Source organism: Mus caroli, chromosome 19, assembly GCF_900094665.2.
Source record: "Mus caroli chromosome 19, CAROLI_EIJ_v1.1, whole genome shotgun sequence".
Lineage (NCBI taxonomy): Eukaryota > Metazoa > Chordata > Mammalia > Rodentia > Muridae > Mus > Mus caroli.
Window position 1 is genome coordinate 52,223,413 of NC_034588.1, and position 12,853 is coordinate 52,236,265.

At 47.2% G+C, this 12,853-nt stretch overlaps 1 protein-coding gene across 30 annotated transcripts in view; it reads left to right on the plus strand.

The window, feature by feature from the left end:
• Tcf7l2 (transcription factor 7 like 2) overlaps positions 1–12,853 on the plus strand; it is a 196,260-nt gene that overhangs the window by 10,435 nt on the left and 172,972 nt on the right. For 14 of the 30 annotated variants that reach the window (XM_021151309.2, XM_021151305.1, XM_029472491.1 and 11 more), the window contains exon 4: positions 2,631–2,699. The exons of the other annotated variants lie outside the window; for them this stretch is intronic. In XM_021151309.2, the coding sequence (XP_021006968.1) occupies positions 2,631–2,699 (69 nt within the window). The remainder of the gene's footprint in view (positions 1–2,630; positions 2,700–12,853) is intronic. 30 annotated transcript variants of the gene reach the window in all.

Genomic DNA, 12,853 nt, shown 5'->3' on the forward strand with positions numbered 1-12,853 from the left:
ACAGTTTGGAGTGCCAAGTTTGTATTGAACATCTGTATTTTATCCTTAAGAAGCTGGACAGTAAACAAGAAGGCGATTTCATGTTTTATAGGGAAGGCAAAAAAGCTGCTAAAGCATGTGTTTTAGAAAAGGGTTTTAGAGAGAAAAGGAGGGAGAAACCCTAAAGAGAAACAGGAGCAGTTGGTATTTCTGTTGCTGGAGGTACTGCAGGCTCCAAAGTCTCCATAGCACAGTGGTTGGTTGCTGGGAGAGATCTTATTTAGATTCTGAGGGAGCCTTTTGCACAGGCTGGGGCTGTGAGTGGGTAAGAGGCTTTCTGTGTTGCTGTATACCCTAAGGAAGTTACATTGTTTGGAGGTGTTAAAATGGTGTGAGGGTGTATGTATGCATACATGGGTATCTCTCTGTGCAGGCATGTATAACTGGAGGTAAATTGACTTGGTCCTTGATGCAGGTCTCCCTCCTAGTGTCTTTAGAAACTTCTGTCTATGCGTGTGTGTATATACAGCTTTACTATCTTAATTGCAGCATTCATTGCAGGCTCATTGGTGCTGTATGGGAAGGCGATGAATGCAAGCATTAAGAACAGAGCTGGACAAGTGAAAATTGCATTTGGCATAGCCACAGTTTCATTAATTTATTCATAAGACGATGACTAAAATGAAATTATTTTCCACGGCATATCCGCAGTTATCAGGTGTCCATTCAATTTTAATTGACAATATAAGATTCCTGTGGTTTCCCTGAGTACAGATTGCCTGGGGCTCCGCAGGGTTTGTGGGAAGAGAGGCTTGGACAAGTTTCCATTAAGCTCTGAATTGGGCAATTGGAAAAGAAGAGAATAAAACCGTTGAAAGGAAGGACCAAGTTGTTACTGTTGCCTGCTCTGCTGAGGAGAGAGAACCCCCTCTTAGACAAGAGCTGTTCTCTCGCCAGGAATTCCAAACTCGCAAAGAGACCTGTCCACTACACAAAAGTTGTTTTAACATGATGGAAAATTGTCACAGTAATGAGTGAAATCCCGACTGGGGTGGGTGGGTGAGTAGGGGGTGGGGGTGGGGACAAAGGGTTCAGACACATCTTTCTTTTTCAGCCAATCACTTTGGCTTTTTGGATGTGTGGGGGCCCAGTGCATGGAGACAGTATCAGTTTACTTTGTCCATATTAACTTGTAAGAGGGGAGTGCGTGTACTGTTCTGCTTTGACCTGTGTAGAGATTATTATTATTTCTGCCCAACTTTAGTTTGTCTTCTTTTAATTTTGATGAATGTGCTTTGTTACATAAAATATACATAGTTTTTAGGGTTTTTTTTTGGGGGGGGGCGTTGTGATCCTCTTGTGGGTTTAGACTGTGCTGTTACAGTGTTACGTTCTAGTTCAGAGTTTATGGGCATAATTTCCCTTTTCAAGAGAGCAAACAGATCCTATTGAATGACTTTCTTTCCAGGGAATAAAATGACATTAATTGAGTTTAAAACTCTCCTGCAATCCCAAAGGCTCTTGAAACTCAGAAGGGCTCTGGTAACTTAATTCTGAAACAGTCGTGGTTATAGTTTGTGCTGATGGAGATGATAAGGTAGATAGATGTTCATCCAAGTGTTTGGAGAAGGTACCCCTGAATTGCCTGCTGCTGGGGTAGTGTAGGAAGGGATATCTCTTGGTCATCTGACCTACGTCATCTGTTAGTGTATGGTAATGCTGAGACCCTCCCCCCCCCCCCCATGCCATTTATAAGATGTCTCAATCCATGGAGCTTGTTTTTCCAATGGGTAGCATCCTAAGGTTAACTTGTATCATTTAGGAGGAGGAGGATTTGAGGAGGAGTCTTGGTATTTGTGTGGGAGTTGTTCACAGGGGAGGTGTGTGTGGCTGCAGAGGGAAAGACCCAGGTGAACGTGTTGGCCCTAGAAATAATAACTCTCAGAGAGTTACTGAGAGGCGGTCCTTCACCTACCTGGGGCTGTTGAACAATGCTTGGCTCGCTTTGTGGGGGAAGTGTAGATTATGTAGGTTGTGGAGATGTCTTAGGATCTGACGGCTTAGTCATGGTGAAAGAATGCATAAGGTACTGGGTGGCCCCTGAATTCCGTGGACACATTTGTTTTCCCAGAAATAGATTTGTGTCTGAGAGCCAGGATTCAGTTGTTAGAGATGTAGGGGGCGGGGCTTCTACTTGATCCCTGCTAGTGGCTCCTCACAGCCCTCTCTGCCTTCACTCTCCCGCCTATGTGTCGCCTACTGTTGACTTTTGCAACACCCTGTTAAGTTTCTCCAGCCTGCTGCTCAGCACCCAATGGCTTCCTTTGTGTCTTTATGGGCTTCAGTCTCTGCTTCCCTGGTCACTGATTCTTGTTCCTGCCCCTCTGCCTCCCCTTCGCTTACTGAATGGATGTTTAAAACAAAACAAAACAAACAACCAAAAGGAAAAAAAACAAAACAAAACAAAACAAGCAACAGTTTAGATTTGTGTGATCATCTTATCTGTAATGATGAAGGTCCGCAGGTCTTGATTGAATGCCAAGGCTGCACTTCGGTCTAGGGAGGTTTGTCTGCTATTCATGAACTGCTTAACATGCTTTCTTGTAGTTTGTGACATGAGCAGAACGCTTTGATTTGGTTTCTTCCTACAGCTCCATTTTCAATCCGGCAGCACTCATTACTCTGCGTACAAAACGATTGAACACCAGATTGCAATTCAGGTAGGAGGCCAAGAGATTCTGAAGCTTGAATTACCAATGTGCATAGGTCTCTTGTGTCTTTTTATTCTCTGCCCCCCACCCCCAACCCAGTTGATGTTGATGATGATGATGCTAACGATGATGCTAATGATGAGGGTGATGATATTAATGATGATGGTGATGATGATGGTGGTGGTGATGAGATGGTATTGATGATAATGATGGTGGTACCATCATTATAGAGATGTGATGACGGCAGCGGTGGTGGTGGTGGTGGTGGTGGTGATGGTTTGAATTATTGAGGGAGGGTGGGAAGTGAAGAAGAACAGAAGAAACGTTCCTAAAATGATTTAAAGATTTGCAAAAGAGAGATGAATCTGTGTTGCTTAAGACTATCTCGATCAGGCATCATGGGTGCGCAGACCCCAGGTTGGTTATGGTTACTGCCTTTTGCTGAAGGAAGGACCTTGAGTTGAAAGTGACAGGGGTTAATGGAATGTGAAGGGAAAGGGCAAGAGAGGGAGTTGGGCAGGTGAGAGCCAGGGAGAGCTGCTTCCCGTGGACCAGTATCATGGTGAATGGTGAGCAGTGAGCAGTGAGCGGTGCTAAGAACACCACTCCTGACCAGATCACCCTGAAACGTTGGTTTCTCTTGGGCCTCTTGACATGGGACACTGGAAGCCTTGGCGGGGAAGGCGGCAGATCCCAGCTTCTGATGTGTTTCTTGTTTCCTGTGCTCGTGATGCCGCTTTCATTCTTCTAAATCCAAAGGCTAAACAAATCACAGACTAATATAGATGTGGGCTGAGCAGAAGCCAGCGGAGAGCAGCGGAGAGCAGTGGAGAGCAGCGGAGAGCAGCGGGGAGACTAATGCACTCTCGTCTGCCGGCCTGGCTTTGCCATGAGGGTGTGTCTCATGGTGTCCCCCATATTTGACTGTTCTGTGCTAACTCCTGGCAAGGAGGCTTTTGAGAGCCTTGGCTGTGGTGTGGAAGTCTGCCCTCGGCTCCTCCAAGTTGCTATTGGCTTGGTCTTTGGTAGGAAGCTTTTGAAGGCTACATGTGTTTGCATGTGCCTACGTGAAGGGGAGTGTAGGCACGTGTGCATCTGCACATATGTGCAAGTAGACATGATTGAGTAGCATGTATGTACACGTGTGTTCAGGGTACACGCAAATACATGTGTGTAGATGGGAGTGTGTGCACATGTGTGGTCTACTGGAACTTCTGCTATCCACCTACCAGATTGTATCTTCTTAGCTTTGCCATTCCAGATTGGCCATTCAAATGGCCATCTGCCCCAGGTGAGTGGGACGAGTCAGCAGGTCTTTCAAAACTCTGATTGGTTCCTAGGCATTTTGATTTGTTTCAAGGCTATAGTAACTGGGCTTAAAACTATGTTAGCGCTGTGCTTAGTTTAGGGCACGAATTTCTGTGTGCACTTCTGTGTGCACCCATCTCCTGGCTTTTACCCCTTCGTGCTCAGATATTTTCAAACCTGGTGTGTGTGTGTGTGTGTGTGTGTGTGTGTGTGTGTATAGAGCATGAAGCTCCAGTTCTTTCTGGCACACTTCCTGTTGGAGGCCGTTTCCTTTTAAGGCTCAGTAAGTCTTGCTTTTAGAAACAGTTTAGACTTAAGGCTTGGTTAGACAGCGAGTCCAAACCCCAACTCTGGATGAATGCGCTGATAATCACAGTGTCCCCGGGCCTAGGAGGCTGACTCCAGCACAGGAGGGCTGGGAAGTCTTGTTGCCTGGGGTGTGGGAATTGTTGAGGCTGAATAGGACAGTGATCCTTATCTTGGTGTGGAAAGGCTGGCTGGGGCCATGTCACTGGGAGACCAGCCCAAGACCAGCCCAGCTGTTGAATCTTTACACCCGGCGCTGAAGTGCCCCTTGTTTGGAGGCGCAGTTCGTCTTTCTCCAAACCACCTGGCACGATGCGGGCCATGTGAAGCCCTTTCTCAGGAGGAAGATGGAGTAAATTACAGAGCTTATTGTTTGGAGGACTGAAACCACCCCTGTTCCTCCATGAACAGGTAGTATTGTTCTCCTCTGCTTCTATTTGCTAAGGCCTGATGCCCATGTGGGCAAACAGAGGGACATTTTATTGGAGCACCAGCAGTATGCTTTCAAAAGTGTCCATTCTCCCTCAGTGTCTGCTGGACCAGCACAAGGCCAAGCCAAATGGCAGCTAGCTGTAGTTTTAGCGTGATCATCAAAGGATAAATGGCCAAAAGCAAAACAAAAGAAGCAGAGGGAAGAAGAAAAGGCAGCTCAGACAGAGTAAGACTGTTCTTAGAATTCTCTGGACGTTTCAGCCTGGGGGGGGGATGAGGGGAGAGGCAGGGTGGCCCCTCCCGGTGCCCAGAAAACCCACCTGGCCTTCTCTGCCTTCTCTCACCCAAAGCTGAAATCCACCGTGATGTCAGTTGGGGCAACAGTTTCTTCCCTGGAAACTTAAGGCTGGACGAACCTTAATAAATACTGTATTTCAGCAGGAGCTGAGCCTGGTGCTCTCCTAAGCTCCGTCCTAAAATAACTTGGTAGTATGACACCGGGCGGGCGTCACATGAGGTTTACTCTCTCCTGCCCCCACCCCCCACCCCCACCCCATCTCAGCACTCAGCCAACTTCACTATGGGTGTGAATGGCCTCGGAGCAACTCTATAGACATACTGCTCCTCCCCTAGTGTCAGCTGCAGAGATGGGACCTTCCCATACTTTTGATCCCGTCTCCTAGCCCTCCTTGTTTCTGAAAAAGACAAGGACAGCAAGACTGGCTGAGAAACACCGTATACCTGGGCTAAAAAATAAAGGGGCTCAAAATATACACCACGTGGTTATTACTAGTAATGATAATAAATTATTTAAATTTGTGGCTGCGGGGGTGTGTGTGTGTCTGTGTATGTTGGTGAAGGAACACAAGCCCTCCTGTATGCCAAGTGTGAACTTGTTCCCTGAGCTGCACTCGAGACCACTGGCCTTTAGAAAGTGTCACTGAAACACAGTGCAGTCCACAGGCGGTTAGTAAGGAAGAGGACGGACTTACAGATGTGTGAGCATTTGAGGGGCTTCACGTCGGTGCGCAGGTGGGGCTTGTGCGTATTTTAAGCTTTTGAGAAGTCTGGTTAACTTAGCATTACTTTGGTTTGAGAGCATCTTGAGATGAAGGAAAAAGCATGATAGTGTTTCAATAAAACTTTATTTATAAATACAAACACTGGCTGTATTTGGCCCCTGGGCTGGAGTTTACCGACCTCTGATGAAATACTCTGAGGTCTCCCTTGTTCCTCCCTCTTCTCGTGGTGTGGCTTCTTTCTCTCTCCCCAGCCTGAAACTGAAATTCCAAGAGTGGATTCCTTTGGCCTGTTTTTGTTTGTCTGTTTTCCTTGGCTTCATGTCAGTGGAATCATGCAGTATATATTCTCTGGGTTGTTGAGTCCTTGGTTGCTTTCAGCTTTACCCTAGCTAAAACGCAGGACTAGTGTGGGTTTTGTACATCCTTTGAAGGGTTGTTGTGTTTGTGCGTATTGTCTTACCCTAGCAGATGCACTTAGGGGTGGCGTATAGGCCGCTTTGTGTCCATTCTTTTATAGGTTGAGGTCTTGCTCCCGGATTGCTGAGTGTCATCTTTGTAATATACAGAAGTTGGTTGTTGTGTAGAGAGGAGGTGTCATATTTGAGGAGGTAGCAATAAAGGATCTACATGCGATCAAATGCTACATGTAGTTCCTCCCATCTGTAGGGTTGGTCTCTCATGCAGGAGTTTGTCTTCCTTCCTAGCTCTTAGGAAGTCCTCCACCTTCTCTGTTAGAAGGTGAGGAAGACCCATGCTGACTCGCAAGGAGGAACCCTAATTGCAAAGGCACAGCTGCCGCCTGTGGATGGCTTGCAGGTGGTTGTGCACACAGTTAGGCATCTCTGCAGCCTCCCTGGAGGGACTTCTTCCAATATTCCTACCTGGGTCATTATTGCCTCTAAGAGTAGTTCTGTAATCAAGGCCGAGTCCTACAGAGGCTGTTTCCCTGGGTTCTCTGAAGAGCTACTTGAAAACCAATTAAGCTTTGTTTTAAGAGTATTTTGGCCAAAGGTTGATGTTTTAACACGAACTCAGATGTGATTTAGGGGGAAAAAAGCTCTACACGAAACAAAAACAAACTGTGTAGACCTTTTGTGGTTGTTTTTCTCTGGAGACGTGAAATGGTTTTTTGCATGTGCCCGCGCATGCGCATGTGTGTGCATGCTCATGCATGTGGTCACGGACAACTAGGAGAGGATCCAGGAGAAAATGGACCTTTTTATTTGTTTGCACAGCTGAGCGGGGGAGACTCTGCAATGAGTTTTGCCTTCCCTCTTGTTCTTAAGCTTGCAAGATCTCATGTGAGCTTTTCAAAGCACTTTGACCCTACACCTCGCCTACAGGGGCTCCGTAGAGCCCTCGGGTCCTCCTTCCAGGAGTCAAAGCAAGAGGGATGGAAAGCTTGCCCACTTTCACTCTTTATCCTGGGTGTGAATGGGGTGTCTTGTCCCATAGACGTGTGAGGTGCCAGGGCTGGAGCTCCTCCTTTCTGCCTGCAAGATGAAGTTGGCTAGAGATTAGGACTGGAAGATTTGTTCAGAATTGAAGAGTGTGGTGGAACGGGTGTGAGGGTTCCTGGTTTTCCTCCTGGCATTCTGAAATTGGCCTCTGTGGTTCTTAATGTGTCCTTTTACCCATTCCCTAGGGTGGCCTTTCATTTCATATGGATGTGCCAAGTTGAGCTAAGTGGAAAGAGTTCCCGGAAATCAGTCCCTTTGAGCTACAAATTAATAATAATAATTATTAACAACAACAATAATAATAATAATTATTATTTTTTAAATGTCAAGGCAGTGTGTCATGTAGCTCAGGTTGGCCTACGCGCCCAGTGCTCCTGCTTCAATTTCCTGAGGGCGTGCACACCGTGCCTGGCCTCCAGACTCAGTGTCTGGTGTTAGCGCTTGCTTGGGTGTGAGGGGTGCACAGTCACTCTCCACAGAGGAGTGGACGGGAGCTGGTATGCTTGTGTGCAAGTGGGCTGGAGAGGCGTTCTCACTTGACGTACTGAAGCCCATGAGCTGTAGCTCTCTCAGTTAGGAGGTCCATTCACTGGAGAGGTATTTGTGAGTAAAACAGACAAAAATCCCTTGCTCATGGCTGCTTTCTGTGCTGTTTTCAGTTACTGTTGAAATTTTCTGTTTCTTTTTACATTGATTCAGTGTGTTTTGATGTGTGTGTGTGTGTGTGTGTATGTCTGTGTGCATGTCTATGCATGTGTGTGTGTGTCTATGTCTCTCTGTGTGTCTATGTCTCTCAGTGTGTGTGTCTATGTCTGTGAGTGTCTTTGTATATCTGTATAGCTCTGGGCATGGAACTTGGAACTCTGTTTGTCATGGTGGTGACAAATGCCTTTACTTGCTGAGCCAGCCCCAGATACTGGTTTCTAAGCACCACACCTTGCTCTAACTCAGTGGCTCTCTCAACCTTCCTGACGCTGTGACCCTTTAGTTCAGTTCCTCACGTTGTGCAGACCCCCAGTCATAATATTATTCTTGTTGCTACCTTGTAAGTGTAATTTTGCCACTGTTAGGAATCATAATGAATGTGCCCAGTTGGGCTAAGTGGAAAGAGCCCCCAGAAATCAGTCCATTTGGGCTACAAACTATTATTATTATTATTATTTAAAATTTTAAGACAGTGTTTTCCGATGGTCTTAGGCGTCCCCTATGAAGGGGTCATTTGATCCCAGAAAGGTCGAGACCCACAGGTTGAGAACCACTGTTCTCATGGCTAGACTTCCTGTGTAGGCCAAGAGTCGGTGTCTTCTGCATCATTGTTATCTGTGCTTTACTGGATTGGTCCCAGACCTGTGTCCCTGCCTGCCGTTCCATCTCTAATCCGATTTCAAGTATGAAAGGTTGAGAGGACAGCCTTAGAGTCTTCTGAAATCAATCCATTGATTATTTATTGGACGCTCTGCCATTTTCTGGTGCCCAGTGGAAACCGAGGGCTGCAGATATCCCCCACGGGATATCGTTTTCTCCTGTGGGTGAGAGCAGACTACCCATCTATTTAAGTGAGCTTCTGCTGAGGCCTTGGCCTCTCTGGCTTCTGTGAAGAGGATATTTAGTTCTGAGAGGGTAGCTAGGACAATATGATGGTTGGTGTAGGGGTCGGAGGCAACAACAACAACAGTTAATAACAATAGCTTGTGCTTATTGAGCTCTGGGGCACTGGGTCAAAGGTAAAGTGCTTTCTCTGGGTTATTCATTGATCTCTCACCAGGGCAGGGAGGGAGACCTGAGCGGCAGAATGCCTGTTATTATCACCGCTACCCCATTTGGCCATTGAGGAAGTAGACACCTCATGTGTTATTTTTCCCAAGGTCAGTTAGGATTCAAACCCAGGCTAGTGTGGCTAGCGTACTGCTGGCATAGTCTCCTGCTAAGCTGGCTATTTAAAGCCAAGCTCAGGACTAAGGATGTGGCTGCGAGGCAGAGTGTATACCTGAGGGCGTGAGCTGGATTCTCAGCACTGAAAAGGCTAAACAGAAGGCCTACCTGTTTTTGAAGCCCGTGGCTACCACCCAGCTTCCTAGACTGTACAGAGAGCCCATGGGGCCTCTGCTATATGCATGACCTGGGTGCTCTTCATTGGAGATTGCTGTTCTTACTGTGTCCTGAATTTGAGCCACTATCTCCTGGGAACATCTCAGGGCTTAAGAACTGGGATCCTGTCCCAGGCTCATGTTCTGTAGGTCTGGGTCGGGCGCCTGCGTTTGTAGTTTTACTACGGGTCCAAGTTCCCAACTCTGGCCTCACATCATTAGGTACCTAGGAAGTGCTGAGAACAGGGCCCAGACAATGGCCTAGACACCCAGATTAGCATCCTTTGGGTGTCAGGTCTAGCATCGTTTTGATAATAGCTTCCAGGTGACTTCAGTGAAACATAGTTGAGACACTCTGGCCTTGACATCCTGGAGTTTACCCCAGCTCCTTCTCACGCAGGACCGAGCTGTGTATAGTGCATAGTCTGTGTCGTGGTGGAGGACAGGTGTACCAAGCTCCCACCCCCTTTTCTTTCCAGTGGGACGGAAGGCTAGTTTGTTTCTTTAAAATTGACTTGTCCTACATGGAAAAAAAGAGAAACTGTCTGCATTCAGAGTTCCGCAGATGGCTACGGATCTGTTTTCAGAGTGCTCTGTGGACAGGGAGCCCATGATGACCAGTCTCTCCTAGGTTAGAACACGAGAGGAGATACGTTGTGGCATCATAGGCAGGGGACTGCAGAGCCCTGGAGCAGAGGCGAGGGACAGCCTCTTGCTTCTCACATTGGCAGGTCATGCTGAAGTCCAGGTTTGGATTCTGTTGGTCTGAAGCTGGAAACTAGCCAAAGCTGGCTCTTGGAGCAGAGCAAAGGAAAGGTCCGTGTGGACAGCCCTGGAAAGTGAGCGACCGAGAAATAGACAGCCTTCACTTTTCCAGGGTTCTATACCTCGGTGGGAGCGGGGCAAGATGAGAATTGAGGGGTACAGTACAGTTTTAGTTTATAAATGTCTTGCCTGAATGTTAGATTGTATGTCTCATGTGTGTGCCTGGTTTCCATGGTGCTCAGCAGAGGGCACTGGATTCTCTGAAACTGGTGTATGGATGGTTGTGAGCCACAAAGTGGGTGCTGGGAATCGAACCAAGGTCCTCTCTAAGAGCTCCAAGTGCTCTTCATCGTTGAACCCTTTCCTCAGCTCCTACACCTGTCGTTTAAACTCCAAGTTAGTGCCTTGACTTTAAGTCAACAGCAGCTGCCCTACACTGGCCAGATGATATTGTCTGGCCTCCCTACATTTCTTTACTGCCCCGTGGCTCTTCATTTGGTCGCTCTGTCTGTGTCACAGCCCTGCACGTCTTCACTTGGTCTGCCCCCTTGTGCCGCATCGAGAGACAAGCTTGTACGGGTATTGAGAGGATGGCTTAGCATGCAGGTGCAGTTCTAGTTCCGCACCAGAAAGTGAAAACTACTGTCCCGTCAGCTGTCCGAGTGTCCCCACCATATGGGCCACACAGTGAGTGCATAAGAGAGAAAGTTTATGTTTCATTTTATGATATTTACACTTTTTAAATAAAGTCCTTGGCAATTACAGGTGCCGTTTAGCTGAGCGCCGAACTTTCTAAATGAGTTAGAGCTGGTATTTACAGCCTTATCAAGCCTGGCTCTTTATTTGTTTCTGGTGTTCTGTTGGGACAGCTGGTATCGAGTCCTAATCAAGCAGATAAATGACTGCTGTTTCTTTTTTCCCCCTTGGCTGGCTTATCATGCTGGCAGCAGAGTTATCCCAGAGGGAGGGTCCTACCCAAACCATAGCTTGGCAGTAAATTTAGTGCTTAATCAGATTGCAAAAGAAAGTTTCAAAGTAGCTGCATGCACCGTGTAACTTATTATAGAAGGAAACATTAGAATCAAAGGTGTGTGGGCTCTTTGAAGCATCCTCACAAAAACCTCGGTTTTGAAACATGTATTTAGGAAAGCATCCCTTACACCAGTTTCCATGCAGGCAGGAAGCCGGGCTGCCACCTTCCTGCCTTTGCTATTGGATAGAAGTGGGGTGAGTGACAGGTAGGGTGAGGCTGCTTGGCCCAGAATCTGTCAGCCTCAGGACCGGTGGTATTTTGACCCAGGTGATGGAGGAAAGTATCTGTATTATCATCTCTGAGGAAGCATGACAACTGAAAGTACTCCCAGAAAGGACCGGGTGCTCCTTGGGAGTCAGAGTCACCTCTGGCAGGGAATCAGTTCTAGTTTAAAGGGTGTGTCCTCCTACTGATGCTGTCATGGCCACACCCCCTCTGCTGTTGCATAAAGGAACAGGAGAATAGGTGGGGACCGTGAGGGTGGGGTGTCACAGATAGCCTGGGGTTGAGCCTCAGGTGTGCCAAGCTTCCCTCTCCTGCTCTGTGAAGTGGGGTCATGGTGGCACCGAGGTGGTTTCCTGGCATTGTTGAGAGGCTGAATAGGGCACGGTTTGGCATAGGTGCCCAGGAGGGTACTTGCTGAATGCTGGCTGCCATCTTTGCCACTGACACCCCTGAGGCCCGTGTTTGCAGGGCTGGAATACAGCTCATCCTGACATGCAGTGTCTCGTCTTTGTTTGCTGTCAGATGCCCCCACCCCCACCCCCCGCCACCGCCACATGATGGATTTGATAGCCTTGGCTCTCTGCGATGGGTAACATAGATTTATGAGTCCTGTTTGTTACTGTTTACGTTTGTCTTATGTCACATAAAGGCTGTGCCTCAACTCTGACATGCAGGGTCTTCCTAAGGGGCTGGGATTGTGCTTTGCTCCTATTCATATCTTTATAGTTAGTTGGAGCTGTAGTAAGTGGACAGGAGGCATGAGGGGTTAAATACTTCATGGAATTTGTGAGAAGGTAACTTGCTAATAAGAGTGCTCGCCTAGCATGCATGGACACTGGGCTCAATCCTAACGCTGTACCAACCGCCTGTATAAACTGCCTGTAATCCCAGCACTCAGAAGGTGGAGGTCATCCTTGGCTACCAAGTGAATTCAGGATCAGCCTGGGCTACAGAAGTTCCTGCCACAGACAGATTGGCAAACCAGTTAATCAACCAAACGGACCGAACCATATCTAGCTGAGCAAAAAGGAAACAAACCTGAGTGAGATATATGTGGTAATGCATATCACATATGGGGTAATGCATATAACATGGGGTAATGCATATCACATATGGGGTAATGCATATAACATATGGGGTAGGTCAGTGTGTTTTGGAACTGGTAATGGAGTGCTATTTCACATTTTTAAATAATAACCCCTTTAGAACTTGGAAAGCCGACGATAGTAATGTGTTTCTTGACTTCTACTGAATAATTTGAGTAGGGATATTCAACCCCTCTGTCTAGTTGATGTTCTTTCCTGAGTTTTCAAGTTTGATGTTTGATTTTGGCTGTCCTTAGCGCTAATGTGTGTTGCCTTAATGGCCGTGGGTTCCGTGGCTTGAGTGAGTACCGTGGCTAGGCTGTGTTGTGTTTGACTGGTTTTCAGAACGTGGCGGTTAGCTGGTCATTTAAAAACTCTTAACCTTTTCTTTTATGTCTTATGTCATGTACAGGTTCTGCCTCACCTCTGTGACATGCAAG